At 38.3% G+C, this 25,786-nt stretch overlaps 1 protein-coding gene across 4 annotated transcripts in view; it reads left to right on the top strand.

Moving 5' to 3' along the window:
- The window catches only part of IGF2BP3 (insulin like growth factor 2 mRNA binding protein 3), a 140,559-nt gene that overhangs the window by 87,789 nt on the left and 26,984 nt on the right, over nucleotides 1-25,786 (top strand). For all 4 annotated transcript variants that reach the window (XM_023732325.1, XM_023732324.1, XM_004377451.2 and 1 more), the window contains exons 4-6: nucleotides 11,328-11,379; nucleotides 11,477-11,540; nucleotides 21,897-22,178. In XM_023732325.1, the coding sequence (XP_023588093.1) occupies nucleotides 11,328-11,379; nucleotides 11,477-11,540; nucleotides 21,897-22,178 (398 nt within the window). The remainder of the gene's footprint in view (nucleotides 1-11,327; nucleotides 11,380-11,476; nucleotides 11,541-21,896; nucleotides 22,179-25,786) is intronic.

The raw sequence follows: 25,786 nt of genomic DNA, 5'->3' as shown, positions 1-25,786 counted from the left end.
TTTTTTTTAAAAGTGGTCTGGAGAGACCCACCAAACTGATAGTGGTTTCTTCTTGGGATGGAGAAAGTATCTGGTTTGGAAGCAGGTGGTCAAAAGGGATCCTAATTTTAATATTATTTAGACTAGTTTTGCAAGTATTTCTGTTAGTAAAATATAGAAAAGTTAATGCTGTTTAATATCTTTATCTGATTGAAGTGTATAGAAGTGTAGTAATCTGTTCTTAGAACATGGGCTCAGGAAGCCCATTGACCCCAGGGGTTGGTAAAGCTTTTTGCCCACTGGAGGACGGTTTTGGTTTTCTAGACAAGTGAAGATTGAACTGGTTTCAGCCTGTGCGGTGAGACGGATCGCTTTTGTGTGGCCTTGCTTGCCGTGGTCTTGTAACTCCCACCCAATCAGATAGGCTGATTGTGGCCCACCAAAGGGATTTGTCAGTTTTGCCGTTCTGCTGGACTTGAGGTGAGCCATCCTGGAGGCAGGAAAGAGGGGATCCCACCACCACCAAGGAGGAGAGCTAGACAAGCTTTGGCAGATAAATGACAGCAGGAGACCACACAGCGGGCTTCCAGGCCCGCAGAGCGAGAAAGCTGAGTACCTTTGGGCTGAGGCTTACTGGCAGAGTGGGGTGCCTCTGGGCAGTTATCAGGAGAGCTAAGAGAGCTTTGTAACACTTGCCCAAGCAGGGCAGAGGCCAAGGGGCCAGAGAGAGGCATGCTTGCAGCATGGCTGGGAAGAGGCTGTCCTGATGGAAGAATTGTATCCTGAGTCTTCTGTAACCTGAATTGTAACCTGTTAATTCCCTAATAAACCCCATAATTGTGAGTATTGTCTGTGAGTTCTTTGTGGCCATTGCAATGAATTATCAAACCCAGCAGAGTAGTAGAGTGCCGTGGGAGAGACAGTTGGTGTCAGAATTGGTAAAGATGGTAGAGAGAGGAGGTGTGTCAGACCTCTGCCTCTTAGGAATCAGCCTTGGGTTGTTGATCTTGTTTCTCCTCCCTTGTGAATAGAGAGGCCAGATGCTGCTGGCCCCCCTCCGCCGTTTGTCCAGTCTGTATCTTTATATTTTATTTACTTTAAATTGTGTTGGGAAATGAGGCAGCTCATGTTGAAATGAGGAATAGTTAAAATGACTTTATTCTGGTAAATCTTCCTCAAAGTCTGAGATTAGTTTTTTTGTATTTGGAAGATTATACGTGTGTGTGTGTGTGTGTTTTGGCAAGGTATTTGTCGGGGCAAAGAGTGTGTTAAATATCCTGCTTGGAATTTTACTTTAATTTCACTGTGGCTTTGTAATGCTTGTGACTTTTCCACTTCGAATCTTTTTATATGAATTCTTGATAAATATCTTTTTTTTTATATTACTATAGACTTTTAAAGGATCTTGGAATTAGCCTCCTTTGCCCTTAGGACAAAAACTATTTTGTGACTTCTTTTTTACCTCTTGCCTTGTTCCAGTATAACTTAAGATACAGTTCCTGCCTTCAGGAGTTGGCAGTCTAGTACAGCTCTGTTTGGAGGAGCTACTCTGAAGGGGTGACCCATTTCCAGGGGCACTTTCAGATTATAGATTGGCACACAGACTGTAATGCCCAGCAATGTTCTCTTGTTTCCAAAACACATGAGGCAAATAAGGATGACTTGGAATCTGCCGTGATAGTATTAAAAAAACCTGTTGCCATTGATTTGATTCCAACTCATAGTGACCCCACAGGACAGAGTAGAACTGCCCCATAGAGTTTCCAAGGAGCGCCTGGTGGATTCAAACTGCTGACCTTTTGGTTAGCAGCAATAACACTTAACCACTGTGCCACCAGGGTTTCCATGATAGTATATGTATTATTAATTATCTGCCAGCTTAAGCATTAAAGGTAATGTAACTATTAAGGACAGATTACTTGTGACACAACTGACAAATAATCGTATCACTATGGATAATAATCACTAGTCTAGTGGGAGGATAAAGATCAGTGAAGTGATTATATGACGACATAGCCTTAAATTCTAAAATCAGGTAAATTCAGGTGCTGTGGAAGGAGGAAGTGGCAGGCTCTTTACCCAAACCCAGGGGTGAAAGGGAAGCTTAGTTCCATGTGGCTGGAGCACAGGTGTAGGGCAAGCATATTAAAGATGATGGAAAAGGTAGGCAGGTACTAGATCACTGACTACCTCATAAGCTGTGTTTAAGTTTGAACAATTTCTGTAGGCAGTTTGAAGCCACTGAAGGGTAGTCATACTTTTTTTTTAAATTATTTTATTTTTTCCCCATACAAAAATTTATACATACATTGTTATGTGACTCTAATTGCTGTCCCCATACTGTGACAGCACACTCCTCCTTTCCACCCCTGATTCCCCATGTCCATTCAGCCAGCTCCTAATCCTCTCTACCTTCCCATCTCACCTCTGGACAGAAGCTGCCCGTTTAGTCTCTTGTATCTACTTAAGCTAAGAGGCACACTACTCACGAGTATCATTTTATGTCCCACAGTCCAGTCCAATCCCTGTCTGAAGAGTTGGCCGTGGAAGTTGTTAAAGTTTTGGGCTGATAGAGAATCCAGGGGCCATGCTTTCTGGGGTACCCCCAGTCTCAGTCAGACCATTAAGTCTGGTCTTGTTATTAGAATTTGAGTTTTGCACCCCACCTTTCTCCGGCTCCATCCTGGACTCTCTGTTGTGTTCCCTGTCAGGGCAGTCATTGGTGGTAGCCAGGCACCATCTAGTTGTTCCGGTCTCAGGCTGATGAAGTCTCTGGTTTATGTGGCCCTTTCTGTCTCTTGTGCTGCTACTTTCCTTGTGTCTTTGGTGTTCTTCATTCTCCTTTACTCCAGGTGGTTGGGACCAATTGATGCATCTTTGATGGCCGCTTGCAAGCTTTTAAGACCCCAGATGCCACTCACCAAAGTAGGATGCAGAACATTTTCTTAATAAGCTTTGTTATGCCAATTGACCTAGATGTCCCCTGAAAGCACGGTCCCCAGACCTCTACCCCTGCTACTCTGTTCCTCAAAGTGTTTGATTGTATTCAGGAAACTTCTTAGCTTTGGTTTAGTCCAGTTGTGCTGACTTCCCCTGTAGTGTGTGCTGTCCTTCCCTTGATAGTCATATTTTTTAAATAATAATTTATTGTGTTTTCAGTGGAGGTTTACATACCAGTTTAGGTTCCGATTCAAAAATTTCTACACAAATTGTTCAGTGACATTGGTTACATTCTTCACAATGCCATGAACATTCTCATTATTTCCATACTGATTGTTCCATTTTCATTACTCTAGTTTTCCTGCCCCCTTACATTCTCATCTTTGTTTTAAAGTAATTATTGGCCGTTTGGTCTCATATAGGTGATTTTTTTTTTTTTTTTTAAAGGAGCACAGTACTTACAGGTGATACTCATTTTGTGAGCTGATCTGTTATTTAGTTAGCTACAAGGTGACCTCAGGGATTTGTTGCGGTTCAAGGTTTGAAAAGTATCTCAGGGCAATAGTTTCCAGTCTAAACCAGTCCAGTAAGACTGTTTGTTTGTTTGTTTTTAAGGAATTTGAGGTTCTGTTCCACATTTTTCTCCTATCATATCAGGGTCCATCTGTGTGGCCCTGATAAGAAGAGTCAGTAGCAGTGGCCGGGCACCATCTAGTTCTTCTGGTCTCAGGGTAGATGAAGCCGTGGTTCGTGTAGACTATTTCTCCTGTAGACCAGTTTCTTCTTTGAGTTTTTGGTTTCCTTCTTTCTCTTTTGCTCTGGATGAGTAGAGACCAATAGTTGTGTCTTAGAAGGCTGCTCACAAGGTTTTAAGACCTCAGGGTATTCTGAAGGGTAGTCACTTTTGTCAGGATGATAAACATGGGGTGTTGGTCTGGAGGCAAGGATGCCAATTACTGTTCGTTCTGATAATTCAGAGGAGATGGGACCTGAGCAGTGGATATAAAGAATAAGTAATCAGCGGAAGGTTTATCTGCAGAGCATGCATTACTTCATGCCTGTAGTAGTATCAGCTAAAATCTAAGTTGTGTGTTGTTGTGGAGATGTGGCGGGGGGGGGGTTAGGGATTGCAGCTGGCCTCACAGAGGAAATCTGATCATGTGAGGTACAGAGATAGCTTTTCAGCTGTCTTCATTTCTGTCGTCTGTGGATGAACAAATTAGGCAATTAAGTTGTGAAGGGACAAAAGGAAACTTTTGGGGTTGTGGGAAACATTTATTATCTTGATTATAGTAATGGTTTCATGAGTGTATATATATATAATGTCAAAACTGATTAAAGTTTGTATAGTTTACTATACTTCAATTATATTTCAAAGTTTAAAAAATAAGTAGGCAATTAACCTAGTAATGTTGATGTTACCACTGTGGTTCATGAAAGTGATAGTCTTTGCATTTATCTTATGTGATCTCTTGTACAAAAAAATGTACATTAGTCTCTATTCACCTGGAGCAACAGAGGAAAAAGGAGAGTCAAGAATAGGAGGACATGGAATATGTGGCTAATTATCTCCGTGAACAAATGCCTCCTTTGCCATGAGACCAGAAGAACTGGATGGTGCCCGGCTACCATTACTGAATATTTTGATCAAAGATTCCGTAGAAGAATCCTGATCAAAATGTGGGAAATGCAGAACAGAATTCCAAATTCGTATGGACTCTAGACTTTCTGGAGCCATGGAGGATAGATGAACCTCTGAAACTATTGCCCTGAGATAATCTTTAAACCTTAAACCAAAAATATCCCCTCAAGTCATCTTAAAACCAAACAGTAGTTTAGCTTAGCTAGTAAAGGTCTACCTTGACCATCATGCTGTTTTAAGAATTACTTATATGGGATGAAACTGAGAACAGCAACTAGAAATATTAGATAGGAACCTTAGGGGGCCATGAGTTTATGTTAGCAAGGGAGGAACAACTCAGAAAAAGGAGGATGAGAATGGTTGCAGAACTTGAATAATGTAGTTAGTGTCACTACATTGTACACGTAGAAACTGTTGAATTGCTGTATGTTTTGCTGTGTATATTCTCAACAACAACAAAATAAAATTTAGGGGAAAAAGATGTACAAAAATACAGTTGTAAGGAAAATTTGGGTAAACAAAAAAAGATGAACTCTTGAGGATATAAATTTCTAAATATATAAAAGAGGGGAATTCCACCAAGACATTCCTCTAAGGCTTTTAATACCCCTTTTCCCTCCAGTTGGGATTTTTGTTGTTGTTTGCTTATTTTCCACAGCTTTACTGAAATAGAATTCATCAGTTTAAATTGTACAGTTCAGTGGTTTTTAGTATTCACAGAGTTGTGCAACCATCACCACAGTCAATTTTAGAATATTTGCATTACTTCACAAAGAAACCCAAACCCATTAGCTATCACCTCCCTGTCCTTCTGCCACCCCTCCATCCCTAAAACCAAAAAACCAAACCCATTGCCGTCGAGTCAATTCCAACTCATAGTGACCCTGTAGGACAGAGTAGAACTGCCCCATAGGGTTTCCAAGGAGTGCCTGGTGGATTCAAACTGCTGACCTTCTGGTTAGCAGCCATAGCTCTTAACCACTATGCCACCAGGGTTTCCAATCCCTAAGCAACCACTAATCTACTACTTTCTGTCTCTCTAGATTTGCTTATTTTGATCTTGTCATATAAATGGAATCACACATGTGGTCTTTTGTGTCCGCCTTCTTTCATTTAGCATAATGTTTCCAAGGTTCACCTGTGTTGTAGCATTCCATCTTTATTCCTTTTTATGGCACAATAATATTCTATTGTGGGGCACCAGCTGAGATTTAAACTTATATAAGCATAGAAAATTGTTTTTGTAAAATAAATTCATTTATGTGTGATAATTTTGGTTTGTTAGAGATTTGTGGAAGTGTTGGAAATGTGCAGTGGAAGGTCTTTTGTTTGTTTAACCTTTAAATAAGACTGTTTAAAAGAAACATTTTTGGGAGAGGTAGAAAATATAGACGTTCTAGGAACTGAAAGAAGACAAAACCTAGAGGCTGGGTGGTTTATGTGACAGATAACACGAATGTTCATCTTATTTTCCTACCCAATGGAAGATGAGGCAAAACATCAAAACCTTGTCAAGAAGAAGTTGTGGTTTGATGGTTCAGTGGGCTGAGTAGCAAGTGGTATTATTTGGTAGCCCTCCTTGGCATAAAATAGCACATCCCTACAAACTCTTACCTAACAGATCAAAGGAAAGCTGGTCACTATGGCAGTGGTGTTGTTTGGGATTGGAAACCCTTTGGGAATCTGATTAGCCTGTTGAATCCCCTCCCCCAATTATCTCCGTAGTGATTAGCCCTAAAACTTGTGCATAAACTTTGAGTGAGCCATCAAGGACCCACTAAAATCCATCTTTGGTGCCTAGATAAACCTCCTTAGCATGTGTTGTTAATTTGTTCTCAAGCAGGTTCCAAGACTGATGCTAGGACTATATTGTTCTTAAGGATTATAGTTTTGTTTGTTTCTTTCTTTAGAGTCAGATTTATTTATTTTATTTTATTTTTGCGTTAAGTGAAAGTTTACAGCTCAAGTTAGTTTATCATACAAAAATTTATACACATTTTTATGTGACCCTAGTCGCCGTCCCCATAACATGTCAGCACACTCCTCCTTTCCACCCTGATTTCGTGTGTCCATTCAACCAGCTTAGAGTCAGATTTATTAAAGCATAATTTACATGCAATAAAATTTACCCTTTTTAGTGTGCATGATTATAGTTTTTAGTTACCTTTCTAGAGATTTTACCTGTTGGATAGTTGGCAGCCAGTAGCATTTATTATATTTTAGGAATAGAGTGTTTTAATTATACAAGCAATTTTGTTTTGTACATGTTAAACGTTATATTTGTCATGAAAATTTTGATGTACATTTCCTCAGTATTTTTTTCTAAATTTTATTGTGTTGTTGAGAATATGCACAGCAGAACAGACACCAACTCAACAGTTTCTACACGTACGATTTAGTGACACTGATTACATTATTTGAGTTTTGCAACCATTCTCGTCATCCTTTTCTGAGTTCTTCTTCCCTCGCTAACATAAACTCACTGCCCCCTAATGTTCCTATCTAATACTTCGACTCACTATTGTCAGTTGATCCCATGTAAGTAATTCTTTTAAAACAGCATAATGCTCAAGGCAGACCTTTTCTACTGTTGGTTTTTAAGATGACTTGAGGGGATATTTCTGGTTTAAGGTTTAAAGATTATCTCAGGGCAGTAGTTTCAGGGGTTCATCCATCCTCCGTGCCTCCAGAAAGTCTAGAGTCCATACGAATTTGGAATTCTGTTATGCATTTCCCCCTTCTTGATCAGGATTCTTGTATGGAATCTTTGATCATAATGTTCAGTAATGGTAGCCATTCACTATCCAGTTCTGGTCTCATGGTAAAGGAGGCATTTGTTCATGGAGGTAATTAGCCACACATTCTGTGTCCTCCTCCTATTCCTGACTCTCCTTTTTCCTCTGTTGCTCCTGGTGAATAGAGACCAATTAGTGTGCCTTGGATGGTCACTTGCAAGCTTTTACGACCCTACGCAGTGAACTAGAAGGTGGAACAGAAGTGCTAAACACATTATTAGGCCAATTAACTGGGAGGTCCTATGATACCATGACCCTGAACCTCCAAACCAAGGAACCAAATCCTACAAGGTGTTTGGTTGTACATAAGCAGCCTTAGCAGCTACTCTCCCCCCCGCCCCATGTTGTTAATATATCTATCAGACAACTTTTGCCAATTCAACTTTTTACAGGTGTATAACTTATTGACAGCAATTACAGTAATCAGCTGTGTAACTCTACCCTTGATCAATGCTGTTTTTCCATCACCGTTAACCCTCCCTTTCCTCCTCCCTGCCATCCCTGGTAACCACTGATAAACTTTGGTCTCTATACATTTGCCTTTTCTTGACTTTTTATATAAGTGAGGTCATACAATATTTGTCCTTTTGTGATTGGCTTATTTCGCTCAGAATAATGTCTTCAAGCTCCATCCATACTGTGGCATATATCAAGACTTCATTTCTCCTACTGGCTGAGTAGTGTTTCATTGTATGTATGTACCACCTTTTGTTGATCCGTTCATCTGTTGATGGACATTTAGGTTGTTTCCACCTTTTGGCTATTGTGAATAGTGCTGCAGTGAACATTGGTATACAAGTCTTTTTGGAGTCTCTGCTTTCAGGTCTTTTGTGTGTACACTTAGGAGTGGAATTGCTGGGTCATATGGTAGTTACATTTTTGGTTTTTTTGAGGAACTGCCATATTGTTTTCCACAATGTCAGTACCATTTTGCATTCACGCTAGCAATGAATAAGGGTTCCAGTTTCCCCACATCTTCACCATTTGTTATTTTCTGTTTTTTTTTTATCTTAGCCATCCTAGTGGTAGTGAAATGGTGTATCATTGAGGTTATGATTTGCATCTCTCCAATGGCGAATGCTAACCAAAAGGTCGGTGTTTCAAAACCGTCACGGCCCCGCATGCGAGAAAGATACGGCAGTCTGCTTTCGTAGAGATTTACAGCCTTGGAAACCCTGTGGGGTGGCTATGAGTCAGAATGGACTTGACAGCAGTGAGTGGGAATGGCTAATGACACTGAGTATCTTTTCATGTGTTTGGTGGCCATTCGAATGTCCTCTCTGGTGAAATGTCTCTTCAAGTCCTTTGCCCATTTTATGATTGGGTTATGTCTTTTTGTTGTTAAGTTGTCAGAGTTTTATGTATATTTTGGTTTTGAGATTTTTGCAGACATGGTTTCCAAAGATATTCTCCTAGTCGGTAGCTTGTCTTTTCCCCTTTTGGTAAAGTGTTTTGATGAACAGAAGTTTTTTTTTATGAGGTTCCATTTACTTATTTTGTCTCTTGATATTTGTGCTTTTGTTATTATATTACATAATCAATTGTTGAAAGCCAGACCTGACAGCTTACCCCCTGCTTCTTCTAAGAATTTTGTGGTTTTAGTTTCCACATTTTGGTTCTTAATCCATTTTGAATTTGTTTTTGTGTATGGGGTGAGGCATGGATCCTTTTTCATGTTTTTCCTTGTTGAAATCTAATTTTCCCAGCACTATTTACTGAAGATACTCTTCTTTCCCCATCAAATGGACTTAGCACCCTTGTCAAAAATCAGTTGACCACAGATGTGTGGGTTTATTTCTGGACTCTGAATTCTGTTCCATTGGTCTATGTGTCTTTTGTTATGCCAGTACTAGGCTGTTTTGATTACTGTGGCTGTATACCAAAAACTAAACCAAACCGCTTGCCATTGAGTCAATTCCAACTCATAGCGACCTAATAGAACAGAGTAGAACTGCCCCATAGGGTTTCCAAGGAGTGGATGGTGAATTTGAACTGCTGACCTTTTGATTAGCAGCCGAACGCTTAATCACCACACCACCATGGTGGCTGTATAGTATGTTTTAAAATCAGGAAGTGTGAGTCCTACTTTGTTCTTCTCTTTCAACGTTGTTTTTAGCTATTTGGGGCCTCTTGCCATTCCATATAAAGTTGAGGATTGGTTTTTCTATTTCTGTCCTTGATATTTTTAATGTTAAAACATTTTATCACATGTGTGATAACAATGGTTAAGTGCTTGGCTGTGTAACTGAAATTGGCTGTTCAAAACCACCAGCCACTCTGCGGGAGAAAGATGTGGTAGTCTGCTTCCAGATCACAGCCTTGGAAACCTAATGGGGCGGTTGTATAGGGTTGCTATGAGTCAGAATCGACTTCAACGGCAATTGGTTTGGTTTTTGTTTGGCTTTTATATATGACACATAAAATTGAGACATAAAAATTTTCATGTAAAATACACACATACACCATCTTTTCAACAGTGGGCTTTTGTGGAATATTAGTTTCTGTTAACATTGTTATTGCAGGTTTAGTCAACATTGAATATAGATCACAAGTATTTAACTTGTGTTATCCCTAGAATAATACAAATTAAGGTGGTATAAGCTAAACTATGTGGAGACTAATGTATTTAATTGCTTAACAAATTGCCTTTTGAAAGAATTAAGAATGATGTTTTAAGAAATAAGAATGAATATTGAATGTAGTGTCAGTTAAGTGTTATGAAGAAAAATTAAATATTAAGCTTAATGATTTAACGGTTGCAATAAAAACAAAGATCAGTGTGCTACTACCCTACTCAAAGGAAATTTACCATGCCAAAAAATTAACTATGATAGGGCAATTCAGCTCACAAAATACATGGTAACCTGTTTAAAAAAAATAAAAAGTTCATTCCAAAACAAACTGTTAAAGATTTCAACTGGAACCAGTAGACAAAATAAAAGCCTAAACCATTAGAAAATAGCACATGAGATATAGATGAAATTTCTTAAAGTTTAGTAAAAAATTATCATAAAAATTTATTTAGTGTGTTCTTAATGGTTTAATATGTTCTGGGGGCCAGAAAACATTTTCAGGGGACTGTCCTTCAAATTTTGCTGTTAAGTTGGTGAGTATGTAGTTTGCTGTAAATTTATAGAAACTTGTTTTTATTTTTTAAGAAAAATTTGTTAATTTCTCAGAAACTAGGGACAGTTGGGTTTGGTTTATACAGAGATGAGAGGTACACCTGTAGTTTATACTATCAAAATAGTAGTTACTGTTTTAACAGCCTCTCAATTAGAATGACATATAAAGTATAATAGTACAACTACAGGAAAGATGCTGAAAACATAGTTTCAAATTGTACATTTTCCAGCGTAACGTAGGTTTGGAAATGTTTACTTCTTTTTACACTTAAACCGTCTACGTATTTATATAATACTACATTATTTTTTAATTCGCTACTCCAGGTAGAATATCAACTATGCTCTTCCTTCATTTGGTAGCCTGCCTTGGGCACTCTTTTCTCTTATATCCGTTTATAGCTCTAAAAAGATGTTATTTGAAAAGGAACGTCTTCACAGATAAAACTTTAGTTTCTTAATTGGGGGCCCTTGTCTCATATGACTTTGTATATACAAGGAGGAAGTATGGTAAGTGTTTCATGTATGTATGAAAAACATATGCTCCATTCTTCTTCCGCCTCAGAAACCAGGCTGCTGTGGCTTTGAACACTTTCCTGAGCTGTTTATTGTGACTTCTTCGTTTAGCCATAGGAAATGGGATTCAAAGTCAAGGATCCAGGGGTGTGCAGGAGAGAAATACCACCACGTGTCCTCTCTGTGGCGTCCTTAGTTCTGTACACCAAAGCTCCAGTTAATCTTTTGGCTCTTTTTCATCACAATCACTTTGTGATTTTAAAACATATTCTTGCCCTTGCTAATAACTTGGGAAATGCAAAATTTATCATTTTTTTCTCCCCCTCCTGATAGGTGCTGGATAGTTTACTAGTCCAGTATGGAGTGGTGGAGAGCTGTGAGCAAGGTACATGTCTTCTAAATTGCTTTCAAATTTGTAAAAGGAAGGAAGTAGAAAGAAAACTAACTTTTTGTTTTTCTTTTTCGTTTTTCTCTTCTTGTAGTGAACACTGACTCGGAGACTGCAGTTGTAAATGTAACCTATTCCAGTAAGGACCAAGCTAGACAGTAAGCAGTTGGAAACTTTTTGTCTATATGTAACAACTAGGTTAAGTATAATAATTTTGTGGATTTTATACTTTAGGGGAAGGGCTGGTGGGTAGCAGAAACTTTATTCTACAAAGTTTGACCCCCGAATCGTATCTTTTAAAAGTTTGAATGCTTAGTGAGAATCTGCATTCCTTAAAGTTTTGCTACATTTCAATATATTCTTAATGCCAGTAATGTAGTGATAGGGTATGAAGTTGAATTACATACTATTTGCAAAAAATTCTGGGCCTGGATAATGTTGCCAAATTACATGAAGACTTTTTTCTTATGGTATGACACATACATTATTGCTATTTTTTTCCAAAGCTGGTAAGTTGTTAACAGTAATGTTAAATTTAGTCATCTTGTTTACTAATTTTTCTAATGATTACTATTGTCATGTAGGCGTGTGCAGATATTGGGCTAATGTAATTTGCTTCTAGATTTACAGAAAAAGTATGTTCCGATGTTATTGACAGGCAAAACTTCACAGATCAAACTGTCTCCCACAGGAAGAAACAATTCTGTAGCCTTGGGAGTGGTCTGATGAACTGACTGAAGAACACTAGAGAGACAAAATGGGTCCCATGTACATTGCTTCTCAGAACAGGGTCATGGAGGGATGGCACACAAGCTTCCCAGCATCACAGCCCTGAGTATCAACAGACCAAGGAAGACTTAATGACCTCTTCATCATAGTACAGGGGGAAACAGACCCTTTACCCCTTTGTATGGGAAAGACGGAGAGGAAAGACCATGCTGGCTGAGCTTGAGTAGTAAAGGGAAAGGGTGAAATGAACTCCTTGAGTGGGAATTGAGCTAGGTTACCAAAGGCAGTGCCCACTCATGGAGGGACTAGGAGAGGAAAGATAGGGCTAAGAAGGAGATGGAAATTTGCATAACATAGATGGAGCTTTATTTTTAAATTGGTAATAATCACATTGTTCAAAATTTAAAAGATCCGAAGATGTACACAATGCAAATCTTCCTCCAAGTTTCATTCCCCAACTACTCTGTCCCCTTCCTCAGAGATGACCATGTGGAAGACCAATACATGTGGGTATTTTTCCTTCTTTTTACACAAATAATGCCATAATATTCACGTGTTTTGTACATATAACTATCTTTTTTATAGTTGCATAGAATTTGATTATATGAATATCCCAAATTGGGTATTTAGGTTGTTTCCAGACTCCTACAGTTTATGAACAGTGGTACAATGAATCTCCTTTTACATATGTCATTTGCATCTGTGTCAGTATATCTATAGGATAAATTCCCAGAAGTAGAATTACTGAGTTGAAATATATGTTCATTTTAAATTTTGTTAGATATTGGCAAGTTGTCCTTCGTAGAGCTTTTGAAGTAGTTTAAATTCCACCAGCTCTGTATGAGTCTGTTTCTCCATACTCTCTTCAACACATTGCTTTAGCAAACTTTGCTAGTCTGGTAGGTGAAGACCAGTATCTCATCCTGTTAATTTTGTTTCTCTCATAAGTGAGGCTAAACATCTTTTAATAAGTACAGAAACATTCTATTTTTCCTTCTGTTTGGTCCTTTGTCCATTAAAAAAAAATTTAACAGGTTATAGGAGGTCTTTGGGCATTATAGAAATTAGCCAGTTGTGCTATGAGCTGTAAAACAAATGGATTTCTGTTTTTAACAGACCTTGCTTTTCAACCATATCAAGTAATAGGAAGAACAGGAAAATTTCACATCTGAAATCCCCGGTAGATTGGGGGATAAAAGTGAAGAGAGTGAGAAAGCAGGGGTTCCATTTAGCTTACACGTTTCAGTCTTTACAAAGATCTGTAGTGAATATTTGGTAGAGCCCAGTCCAGATTGGATGGAAAATATGATAAACCCAAGAATACTGGAGATGGTTAGAGGATACTTTAGTTCCCCTGTTTGAAAACTTATGTGAATCTGGTTTTGTTAAGGAGTAAAAACAATGCTTAATTTAAAAGTTACATAGTTGAGTGAGAGAACATATGTTGGAGAAGCAACTTATTTAGCTTTGAAGAGGCATAAGGTGAAATTTATTAGGGACAAGTTAACTCACATTTATCCTTTATTTATAGTCTGTCTATCTAAAGCATTAAGAGTACAAGTACACAGGGACGGATTATCCAGTAAGCAAGGTATGTACAGGTTTACTTGTACTTACTTACTAATCTGTAGTGCACAGTTTCACCACGTCTTTGTGCGTACTTTGCTTACTGTAAGCCAGTGCACACCATGCTTACTGGTTAATCCGCCCGTGCTTGAAGCACAGGAAGAGTAATACTGGCTAGTCAAGACAGAATTACTGCTGAAAATAATCCTAACATGATGGCAAGCTGAATGTGGAGACACTTCTAAAAATACTTTGTGGTGGTTGTTAGAGATTGACAAGACACTGTTGATCCCAAGGAGGGGGAAAAGGCTGTTAGGAATTGTGCAATTTAGATAATCAGGTAACCTAAACAAATAAATTGGGTATTTCAATTAGAGAAATAGTCATTATAACCTTTATTCTAATATTCAGTCAGTTAGTATTTCTTGAGTACTATTGAGTGAAAGTTGCCAGTGACTGAAGGTAAAGTCCCTGTCCTCCAGGACGTGCCTCCCAGAGGTGAAAGAGAGTAGTAGGAGATCGACCACTGGATTTCAGTTCCTGCCCAAGTTGTTACTTTATAAGAATATTGATCCCCCCGACAAGAATTTAAAAAATTAAGAAGATTGTATATTCAGCGAAAGTTAATAAATGAAAAGAATGGAAAAGTCAGTTTCATGATACAATGTTAGGAAAGTTGGTATGTACTGACAAAGTTTTCTAATAATTCTTTTTTAAAAAAGTAGAGTGCATTTTTATTCTGTGAGGAAAATTAATTTTACATTGGAAGCATTGGATGGAGTGGAGAAAGCGGAGAAAGCATGGACTTTGGAATCCGGCAGTCCTGACTGTAGCCTTCACCTCTCTGAGCTAGACTTTTCTCAGCTACAAAATGAAGACTGAGAAGAAACTGATATATTTATTCATGCATACATGCATATATTTATAGAAAATAGTCTTACAAAAAGTAGTAACTCTTAGCGTGCTGGTTCTGGGCTCTTCTGCAGCAGCTTGGAGTGGCTTGAGCTGGGGGAGGCTGGACCCTTCAGGACTTGCTCCACAGAGCCCTGCTCCAGCATGACCACCTGCTGCCTAAACCATCCTTCTTAGCGTCTGTTACTGGAGTGTGTGTGACTGAGATGTGCTTGTGAAGGTGAGAGTAGAGAATAAAGATTAAGAGGATTCATTCCAGAGGCCCATGGAATGGATTCTGTGTCACCATTTTTCTAGCTGTGACTTCGGTCAAGTCAATTAATTGGCCTTGGTTCACTGCCATTTGTAATATGAGAATATTTATGGCCCTCAGTTCATGAGGCTGTTGAGAAGAAATAAAATAATGCCCCTTAAATACTTATAATACCTTGAAGGTAGTAAGAGCTCAAATGTTAACAGCTATAATGATTTTTTTAAAGGGAAACTTTAATATATAAAGATCAGTGTCTTCATTTCCCGCCATAGAAATTGGCTCCTTTTGAAAGTTCAGGGCCACCTTCCAACCTCCCTGACTGTACCCGGAGCACAAAGTAAGCATTTTTCATTGCTGTTGATAATACTCTGCTATTGTTCAATATGTACTGTCCATTTCAGATGAGGAACGAGCACTGATACTGATAAGTTAGAGAACCTAGTTTAAAAAGTTTTGCCTTTTTTTAGTTAGAGCTCTGTGAATGCCGCTTTAAGAGGATTCCTCAATATGGCTATGCCTCTAAGACAAAATTTAACTTGGAAGTTCCTGCCACCTTGTGGCTAAGAAAAATCAATGATTAATAGCACACATAAGGAAAATATCATACATTTGTTTTAACTTTAAGCCTTGAATTTATACCCTGAAGTATGTGTTTAGTGGATGCATCTTTTCTTTTTCCTCGGGGCAAGAGAGGCTGAGGACTCTGGAATGCCTGTTTTCCTGCCCTGTTCAGTGATGCTCAGATGAGTAGTCAAGGAGAGACATTACTCATTGAAAATTTGTACGTGTCACTAAGAAATAACCCCTTAAAATTTGTAGATGTTTAGTTCGTGTTTTTCTGATGTTTGTATTTGTTAGAGAACAGGAATGTTTATTCATTATTTTGGAACTATTTTACTGGTATTATTGCAGATCCTTTCTATATCAGTTTGAAGACCTCTATCAGGTATATGTAGTTACGGTTAGAAGTGTTTGATGAAGTAACTTGTTAATGGCGAGAGGAGGGAATTCAAACTTAAGCTTTAAAAAATTGTGTAAATAGAAGATTTATTATAGAAAAAGAAATAACATATAAAGCAGCCAGACAATGGAATCTCTTGCCATTTTGCCCTTCAGATGTAACCCCCGTAAAGTTTATTGTAGAGCTATCTAGGCCGTGTCCCATGCGTCATAAGTTTTAAAAAGACAAAGATCATTCTACATAGTTTTGTGCATAGTTTTTTTAATACAGGTAGTTTCCTGTATGACTTAAGTCTGGTTTTGGTTTGGTTTTGTTTTTGTACATCTTGTCGTTAGTAATAGGTACTACATACAGTGTTGCAGCTCGTAATTTGCTGATGTTATTCTCAGACGTTTACTTGCAGATGTTCAAAGGTCGGATTTATAAAGATACTGATAATAAAAGGCAATAATAATGAAAACTTAAGAAAAGAAAAGAAAGTGGGTATTCAACTTATGTCAGAACTGACTGATGTGGGAGTCGTTAGAACAGAGCCCTGTTGTGAGTTGAGGACTACCTGTATCTCTACACAGTAGTTCATCTTTAGTTTCTGTATCTAGTTTTCTATGGTTCATCTAGGTTGTTGCAGTTGTTTTGCTTTTAGAACCAGTTTAGTAATGAAGCCCTTTGTAGGTAGATATTTGGGCTTTATCCTTAATTATTCTCTTAAGAAAAATCCTTGCAGTGGTATTACCAGGCTTTTGATAATTATTGCTGAATTGTATGTACTAACCTCTTATTATTGGTACAAAGGGAAAATTGAATTCTATGACTTTTCAGTGATGGCTAAACCTCATGTCCTAAGGGCCCCTGTGATACAGCAATGACATCTGGGAATAAGGAAAAGGAGATTTTAGATGTGGAATTTTAGCATTGAAAGGAGGGACCATAAGTCTAATCTTCTTAGTTTTATAGGTCAAGAAGCTAACACCAACAGGAAAATGATCTTTTCAAGGTCACACAACTACTTATTGTTTAAGCCGGGCTGGAATTCTGATCTCTAGTCCGTGCTTTTTTTTACTACTGCAATCTGCATCTGTGTACCCTTGGATAAGTTTGAATTCTCCCAGTCTCATTTCTTCTTCCTCTTCCTCCACCCTCTTTTCCTCTCCCTTCTTTGTTCTTTCCTTCATCCCTCCCTGTCCTCTTCAAAATGAGAGAATCAAACTACTTATTCTCTCAAGTCCCTTTCAACTCTAAAATGTGATCCACCCCAGTAAAGTTCTTATCAATAAAATTAAGTGGTACTAGCTAGCAAAATTGCTCACCTTTTTAGAATGACTCTTAAGATAGTATCAAAGCAAAGAGTCAAGTAATGAAAATATATCCCGAGTAATATACATGTTGGATAAGCATCCTTGAGTTCTGTTGGAACTGATTGCATAGGTTTTGAATAATTATACTGAACGATGAAGAGTTTTTTATGTAAATATCTTATATATACTGTAGAGTTGATGCAAATATTATAATTATTCCCCCGTGAACTTCACAGACCACCAAATGACATAGCTGAATATCAAACTTTATACATTGGAAAGGTTTCAGCAATTGTTTTAAAATTCAGAAACTTTGGCTCTTCTGTCAAGAGCAGGCCATTGCTCAATAGTTCGGTTACATTTTTTCAGCTATGTCTATGTTTGGAGCGCCGTGGTCTGGGGAGTCAGGTACTCGGCTTAGTTGGCAGTTACACTGTCTAATACATACAAATGTGGGTTGTCTCCTCTCCGAGAGGAGCAGCGTGAGTTGGAGCCTTTGGGGCCTGAACAGTGCACTTTGTAATAGAGCGTTGTGTCTTCTGAGTGGCAGAATCTTCTTTTATTTTTCTCCCTCAAGGGAAAACCTCTTTAAAGCAGCAAAATGAAGTTTGACAGTTATAGTTTATGTCAAGTTGAGAGAGTTGTTTCTTGGGACATGAGTGACTTTATTTAGATAGCCTCAGAATACATAGAAGCATCTGGTGACATACATGTTTACCCCTGTTTATCCCCATGGAGAAGGATGTGGTCTGTGTCTGTCTCTCAAGCAAGAAGGTATTTATTGTGACGTTCCTGTTTTAATTCCAAGTCAGAATTTACTTATTCTCTTCTTAAGCTAGCAATATGCAGTTTTATGGTGGGAAAGGATATAATAGGGAACTTTACAGTTTTTTTTGCCCACAGATAGTTGAATCTTTCATTGGATTCAGCTTTCCTTATTTTTTTAAAGAACCTCCGATAATCTGTTTTCTCCTGCTTTTGAAAAGGTTTAAAGTTGTTTTTTTAAATTGTTTTTTACAGCACAAATTAGTTTTTCATTCAAGCATTTTATACGTAAATTGTTTTGTGACATTGGTTGCAGTCCCTGCAGTGTGTCAGCACTATCCCCCTTTCACTTTTCACCCATGTCCATTTGGCCAGTTTTCCTGTCTTTTCCTGCCTTCTCATCTTTGCTTTTGGGCAGGTGTTGCCGTTTGGTCTTGTATACTCAATTGAACTGAGAGGCACATTTCTCACGTGTGTTATTGTTTGTTTTATAGGCCTGTTTAATCTTTGGCTAAAAGGTGGACTTTAGGAGTGGCTTCAATTCTGAGTCAGGGTGTCCAGGGGCCATAGTCTCGGGGGTTCCTCCAGTCTTTTGTCAGACCAGTAAGTCTGGTCTTTTTTTGTGTGTGAATTTGAATTTTCTTCTATGTTTTTCTCCAGCTCTATCTGGGACTCTGTTGTGATCCCTGTCAGAGTAGCTGGTGGTGGTAGCCAGGTACCATCTAGTTCTTCTGGGCTCAGGCTGGTGAAGGCTGTGGTTCATGTGGTCCATTAGTCCTCTGGACTAAAATTTTCCATGTGTCTTTGCTTTTTTTCATTCTCCTCTGCTCCAAACGTGATGGGACCAGTGGATATCTTAGGTGGCCGCTCGCAAGCTTTTAGGATACTAGATGCTACTCACCAAAGTAGGATGTAGAACATTTTCTTTATGAACTATATTATGCCAGTAGACCTAGACCATGGTCCCTAGCCCTCAGCCCCAGTAACTCAGTCCCTCAGGGTGTTTGGATATGTCTAGAAAGCTTCTATTACTTGCCTTGGTCAAGCTTGCTGACTTATCCTATATTGTGTGTTGTCTTTCCCTTCACCACAGTTAACGCTTGTCTACTCTCTATTTAGTGACTTCCCCTTCTCATCCCTCCTCTCCCTCATAACCATCAAAGATTGTTTTTTTCTGTGTGTAAACCTTTTCTTGGGTTTTTATAATAGTGGTCTCATACAATATTTGTCCTTTTGTGATTGATTTATTTCACTCAGCATAGTGCCCTCTAGATTCATCCATGTTGTGAGATGTTTCACAGATTCATCATTGTTCTTTATCGTTTTGTGGTGTTCCATTGTGTATATGTACCGTAATTTGTTTACCCATTCACTTGTTGATGGACGCTTAGGTTGTTTCCATCTTTCTATTGTGAATAGTGCTTCAGTGAACATGGGTGTGCATATGTCTGTTTGTGTGATGGCTCTTATCTGTCTAGGATATATTCCTCAGGAGTGTGATTGCTAGATTGTATGGTATTTCTATTTCTAGCTTTTTAAGGAGATGCTATATCATTTTTCAGAGTGGTTATACTATTTTACAGCCACCAGCAGTGCATAAGAGTTCAAATCTCCCTGCAACCTCTCCAACATTTGTTATTTTTTGTTTTTTGTTTTTTATTAGCGCCAGTAATGTCAGGGTGAAATGGTATCTCATTGTAGTTTTGATTTGCATTTCTCTAAGGGCTAGTGATTGCGAGCATTTCCTCTCATGTCTGCCAGCCGCCTGAATTTCTTCTTTGGTGAAGTGTCTGTTCATATCTTTTGCCCATTTTTTAACGGGGTTATTTGTCTTTTTTGTTGTTGAGGTGTAAAGTTGCTTTGAATAAACAGCTAATTTAGTTGAAATTTTTGTAGCTCCAACTTTCTATAATAAAGCCATTCCTGTTGCCACTGAGTGAATTCTGACTCTTAGCCACCCAACAGGACAGAGTAGAATTGCCTCATAGGGTTTCCAAGGCTGTAAATCTTTCCGGAAGCAGACTTGCCACATCTTTCTCCCACAGAGCGGCCACTGGGTTCGAACTGTCCACCTTTCGGTTAGCAGCCAAGTGCTTAACCACTGTGCCACCAGGGCTCCTTTTCTATGATAAATATACACCATAAGTATTAAAAGTTTTCAGTTGTTATCTTCTTTCACAAATAACCAAAATACCTTAGACTCCTTGATCCACATTCCCACAGGAAAAAAAGGTGGGAAGAAAGCAAGGAACAATATGTTAACTTAAGGTTCCATCACAAAGGGATTTTGTAGAATAAGTTGCGGTATATGCCAACTATCACCCAATGGAGATTAGAGAGAGAATGCCCTCTCACGTAGAAATCATGGCATTATCTCCAAGATATATTGTATTTGAAGAAAACAAGCCATAAAACAATGTACATCAGGATCCCAGTCATGCTTTTAAGGAAGGTAGTGAACATGCACACACACGTGTTAACATATGGAAAGGACCAGCCCGTTTGTGGAAGTCATCACTGTTTAACAGTGGTTCTGGAAAGGGCCTAGGGAGGGTTGGTGATGGTGAAAGCAAATTTCATGTTACTTTTGTGTTTCAACTGGGGTCTTGTCAATATGAATTTTTTTTTCCTTCTTTCTATCTAAAGCAAGAATTGAGAGTAGATCTCCAAATAAGGAAAGCTGTGGGTGAGCCAGAAATGACCACACTGAGCAACTAGTGAGAGGCCATTTTCATGCCTGTTTTTCTTTCTCTGCCTGGGCTGACCTCAGGGCCCACTGGAGTAGAATCTGCGGAACCCTAGGGAAAGTGTGGGATCTTTTTTTCTTTTGTTTTTCGTTTTGTTGTGTTTGTTTCATTTTGTTGTGTATGGAGGAGTTAGAAAGGTGTGTATTATTAAGAGTGTGCTCATGTGTGCTTTTGAAATCTCTGCCAACTTTTTACTCTTGTGTTCTCCAGTTTTAAAATATGTAGGTAAGATAGAACACAACAACTTGGATGAATCTTAAAAACATAATAAAAGGTACCAGACCTAAGGAGGTATATAGTACATGTACTCATATATACTTTTTTATATAAAATTCAAAAACAGGCAGAATTAATCTGTGGTGGTGGAAGTCTGGAGGAGGGATAGTTACTGGAAGGAGGCACTGGTGGAGCTCTTGCAGTGCTGGTATGTTCTGTTTCTGGATCTGGTGTTGTTTATATGGGTGTTTACCTTGTGGAAATTCATTGAGCTGTATACCTAAGAATTGGATATTTGTCCATATATGTGTCAATAAAGTTCAAAAGTGGGGGAAAAAAACGAAATCTCCCCTCAAGAGAGATGGACAGATAGAAAATAGCTTTATTTTCTTTTTTGATTCACTACCACTTCTGCCTCTCTGCCCCAAATCAGATCATAAACCTTGCAAAGTCTGGGACCACCACTGTTATCTCGGGCCTGGTTCAATAATAGGTATTGAGAATTTGTTGAATGATTGACTGTCCTGGGTATTAAATTCTGTCTATCTCCTATGAGTGGTTTAGAGATACATGTCCTTCAATTCTGAAAATGTTTTTAAAATATTTGGGTTTTTTAGAGAGTAAAATGATGGGGCATGTATTTCTAATGTCTTTTCCATTAGGAGGACTAGCCAGGACAGGGACTACCTACTCATTTCTCTCTCTTGCTGTTTGGGTATTCCCAGGTTGTTAACTAACCTCAAGGCTATTAGCTTAATCAAGAGTTTGATAATTTTTTTTAAACTTTCTGTTTTTCTTTGCTAGATAGCAAACATGTTCCTTTGGAAACCAGTCTGCCTTTTTTCCCCTGTGTGTACTTAAAAGATGCGTGTGTGTGTTTTATTTGTGTGTTATGTGTATTTTAAAGCTTCACAATGAATTCAGGTTCAGGATAGCCACTTATTTAGTGGCTTTATTCAGAGGTTTTAGAGGCAACAATACTGAGTGGGTGAGGAGGGTGTTGCTTTGCTAAAAGATTTATTATGTAGCTTGATTTCTCTTTTCACCTCCTTCTCCTTATCAACTTTCAGAGCGTTAGACAAACTGAATGGATTCCAGTTAGAGAACTTCACGTTGAAAGTGGCCTACATCCCCGATGAAATGGCTGCTCAGCAGAATGCCTCCCAGCAGCCCCGAGGTCGCCGTGGGTTTGGGCAGAGGGGCTCATCAAGGCAGGGGTCTCCAGGATCAGTGTCCAAGCAGAAAACGTGTGACTTGCCTCTACGACTGCTGGTTCCCACCCAATTTGTGGGAGCCATTATAGGAAAAGAAGGTGCCACCATTCGGAACATCACCAAACAGACCCAGTCTAAGTGAGTATGCCCGAGTGTGTGATGGGTTTTCGTGCTTTCTCCTTTGCATCTTAATAACAGGGTATGTTTTTCTGGTACTTGGTGTCCTTCTGAATGTGGTTATGATCCTTTCTTGTTCAATACTTGGGAATCTGGAAAAACCTTGTGATTTGATATCTTAGTGTTCATTTTATATAAATCTGGGGCTAAACCTTAAGCTCAAAGAGAACCTCAAATTTTTACACATGAATGGAGAACAAATACTACTTAATCCACTTCTTATGGGGGAGCCCCTCATGAACAGAGGGCAGATTCTAGGTTTTTCTCTGTCCCTGTCCCCCTGACCCCCTTGATACCTGCCTTAAGCACTTTAGAAGTAATTTTCTAGGTCCAGTCCATTTTGTTAGTGGCCTTAATATACAGATTATTTTTCAGACTTGCTTTACTTCAGTAAAGAGTTGTTCATTTTATGGTTCAAATTTATCCTGTGATTAAGCTGTGTAGTTAGAATGGCTTTTTCTTTAGGATGTTGGACCATTTTGATTGGCAGGTTTTAAGGGATTAGAAAATTCTTGGTCAAACATTAGAAATAACTTGAGGAGTAGAAAGCAGGAATTAAATTGTTTTTATTTACTCTGGTAGCCCCAGTGCTAAGTGCATTGCCCAATATGTGTAGAAGGTATTTGTCAAATGAGTGAAATTACCCTATGTGAATTATGTTTAATGTCCTTTCAATATATCTATTGAATATTAAATATATTTTTAATTTAGAAACTCCAATGCATTACATATTAGTTATTATATATTAGTTGTTTTGGTTTTATAAATCATCCTGTTGTGCAGTACTTGGATGTTTTAACCCAAAAAAGCTTGGTGATGAACTGTCTCTCCACTCCTAATTCTGTAAGGTGCTACCAGGCACATCTCTGGGACTGTTGCTGGCATATTTTCTGAAGACCCCGTGAGTGTACTAGGGAGAAGAGGTTGTGTACATATAATCAATGTCAATTGGTATAAAAGAGTTGAGACATGGCCTTCGGCCAGCTACAGAGATGACTGAATTATTTTTCTTTTAAAATTCAGTAAGCTTCACTTTATGTGTAGTCTGAGAAATTAAGCATAGTCTTTTTCTGAAAGTGGAACTACAGTGCTGTGTACTGTAGCTTATAGATTTGTTCCAGCAGATTAAGAGGATATCCATACTCATCATAGGAACTATGCCTCTGTTGAACTAGAACCAAAAACAACTATCTTGTGGTTGCATGCCCACCCCACCTGCAGAACAACTTCCAATTCTGCCTTTTCCTGCTTTGAAGCAGGAGATGGTCGGTGCTGGTTACCTGTGTACAAAATCACTGGCCCCGACCTCATAACGCAGGGGGTGGGGAAGACAATTAAACCATAGCTTAAATCAGCGTGCCTGATTTTAATCTTGAAATTTAAGTGCTTTTTTGCTTCCCTTGATCCACCTTTACCTGCAGAAACTTTTAAAATGGTTTCCCTTCCTTCTCGCATGGCAGATTAGAGTTGTTCCTTTTAGCTCTACTCATTTCCTTGTCAGATGAAAGAGCTGCTGTGCTTTAAGTTGTACTGTTTGTTTTATTTAAGGCAGGAAGATGGGGGATGGAGAAGGAAGGGAAATGATTTTTGTTATATCCGACGATTCATTTGCAGAGCTCTGCCAGTGGCTCTAATTAACTCTTGCCATCAAAACTAGTCATTATTAGATCCTCCATTTCTAGAATGACCTCAGTGGGCTGCCTAATCTGCAAAGCAACATTCCCTTCTTCCACAGGATCAGAGTTTATAGTAGTCCTTAACAGAATGGAAGGGTGAAAATAAACTGGAAGAAGGGAGATAAACATGTTACAGAAGACAGGCATTACTTAACAGTGATTTAGGATTGAAACAGTGGCTGGGAAGATGGTTCTTAAGATTGGGACTGTTATACCAGGCACTGTTTTTTATTCTAAGCAGCCCTTGTTTCATTTCTACATTACCTTAAGTTTTAGTTGTAGATTTTACTTCTGAGGTAAATCTTCAGTATTCAACCAAACATTCAGGAACATGTAATAGAAACCTTGGTTTCATTGGCATGAAGAAGTGGTCTGTAAGTTGTGTAGCTCTTTATCTTCTAGTGTTTCAGTGGCCAGAAGGACTCATAAGTACTTAATTTTTTTCTAAAACATGACTTTTTTTGGGTAGTTATTTTCTTTCTTGTACTTCCTAAACAACAAACTTTTTGTTTTTCTTTCTTACTCAGAAATTTATTTTTTAATCAATACCTGAATACATTGCAAAAGATTCAAACAATAAAAAAACAATGGAGTCTCCTTCCTCATGACCCCTCACGCTTGTCCATTCCCCTACTGACTGTGATTTCCATGTGTGTGCTGTAGTAAACAATGTTGCAGTGAACATCTTCATACAAGCCTCCAGCCACATACCTGTTTCTCTAGAGTCAACACAGAGAAGTGGGATTGCTGGGTCAAAGTACATATGTATTTTTAATTTTAATAAATAACTGCCAAATTGCTCTCAAAATAGCCGTACTGATTTGTTCTCCCAAAATTGAAATAGCCATTTTCTCACACCTGCTAACACTTGAGACCATCAAGCATTTTCATGTTTGCAAGCCTAATAGGTGGAAAGTCTTATCTAATGGTTGTTTTAGTTTGGATTTCTCAGAATATTGGTGATGTTTACTTTGGCTGCTGTGTTTCCTTTACTGTGAATAACCTGTTATACCCTCTGCACTTTATGTTGTTTGTCTTTTAAAGTGTTTTTAGAACTTCTTCTTATATTCTGGTATTAAACCCTTATATGTATTGCAAACATTTTTCTCTGTTTTTTTGAAATGTCTTAACTTTGCTTATGATGTCTTTTATCAGAGAAGCTTTTTTTTAAAAAAAAAAAATTTTTATGTACTCAAAGCTTTCAGTCTTTTCCATAATAACTTCTGTGGGTTTTGTTTTCACATTAATGTTAAATGCATATCATAGTTTTGCTGTTTATATTTAATTCTTAATAAATTCAAAAAAATTAATTATATGAGAGAGGGATCTAATTATTTCCAAAGGGATATCCAAGTATCACAAAATCCTTTATTACATATACCAAAATTCCCCACATATTTAAAAGGCTATTTTTATCATATGATAAATTCTTCTACTTACATGGTTTTGGGACTCTCAATGGTGTTTCCACTCATCTTTTTTTTCTGTCCCCATACTGATACCTCACTGTTAACCACTATAGCTTTATAGCCTGTTTTGATATCTGGGAAGAAGGTACCTCTTCATTGTTCTTCTTTTTCAAAATCTCCTTGGCTCTTGTTGGGCATTTTTCTCTTCCACGTGGGTTTTAGAATCTCCAGTTGATCCTTTTATGGATGCAGTACTCTCCTACATCCTCCAAGTGTATTGCTTGTGGATATGCTAAGTGTTCTGTTTCTTCCAGTGTCCTTCCATCTGTTGAGTCCAGTGTCTGTCTTTCAAGGTGCCAATTTGCTCATCTGTATATTTGAGAATCATCTCATCTGTATATTTGAGAATCATCTCATCTGTATTGAGAATCATCTCATCTGTATATTTGAGAATCATTTCATCTGTATATTTGAGAATCATCTC

This window comes from Trichechus manatus, unplaced genomic scaffold (genome assembly GCF_000243295.1).
Source record: "Trichechus manatus latirostris isolate Lorelei unplaced genomic scaffold, TriManLat1.0 scaffold00050, whole genome shotgun sequence".
Taxonomy (NCBI): Eukaryota; Metazoa; Chordata; class Mammalia; order Sirenia; family Trichechidae; genus Trichechus; species Trichechus manatus.
The sequence above is the reverse complement of the archived record's forward strand: the minus strand, read 5'-3'. Positions and strand labels throughout refer to the sequence as shown.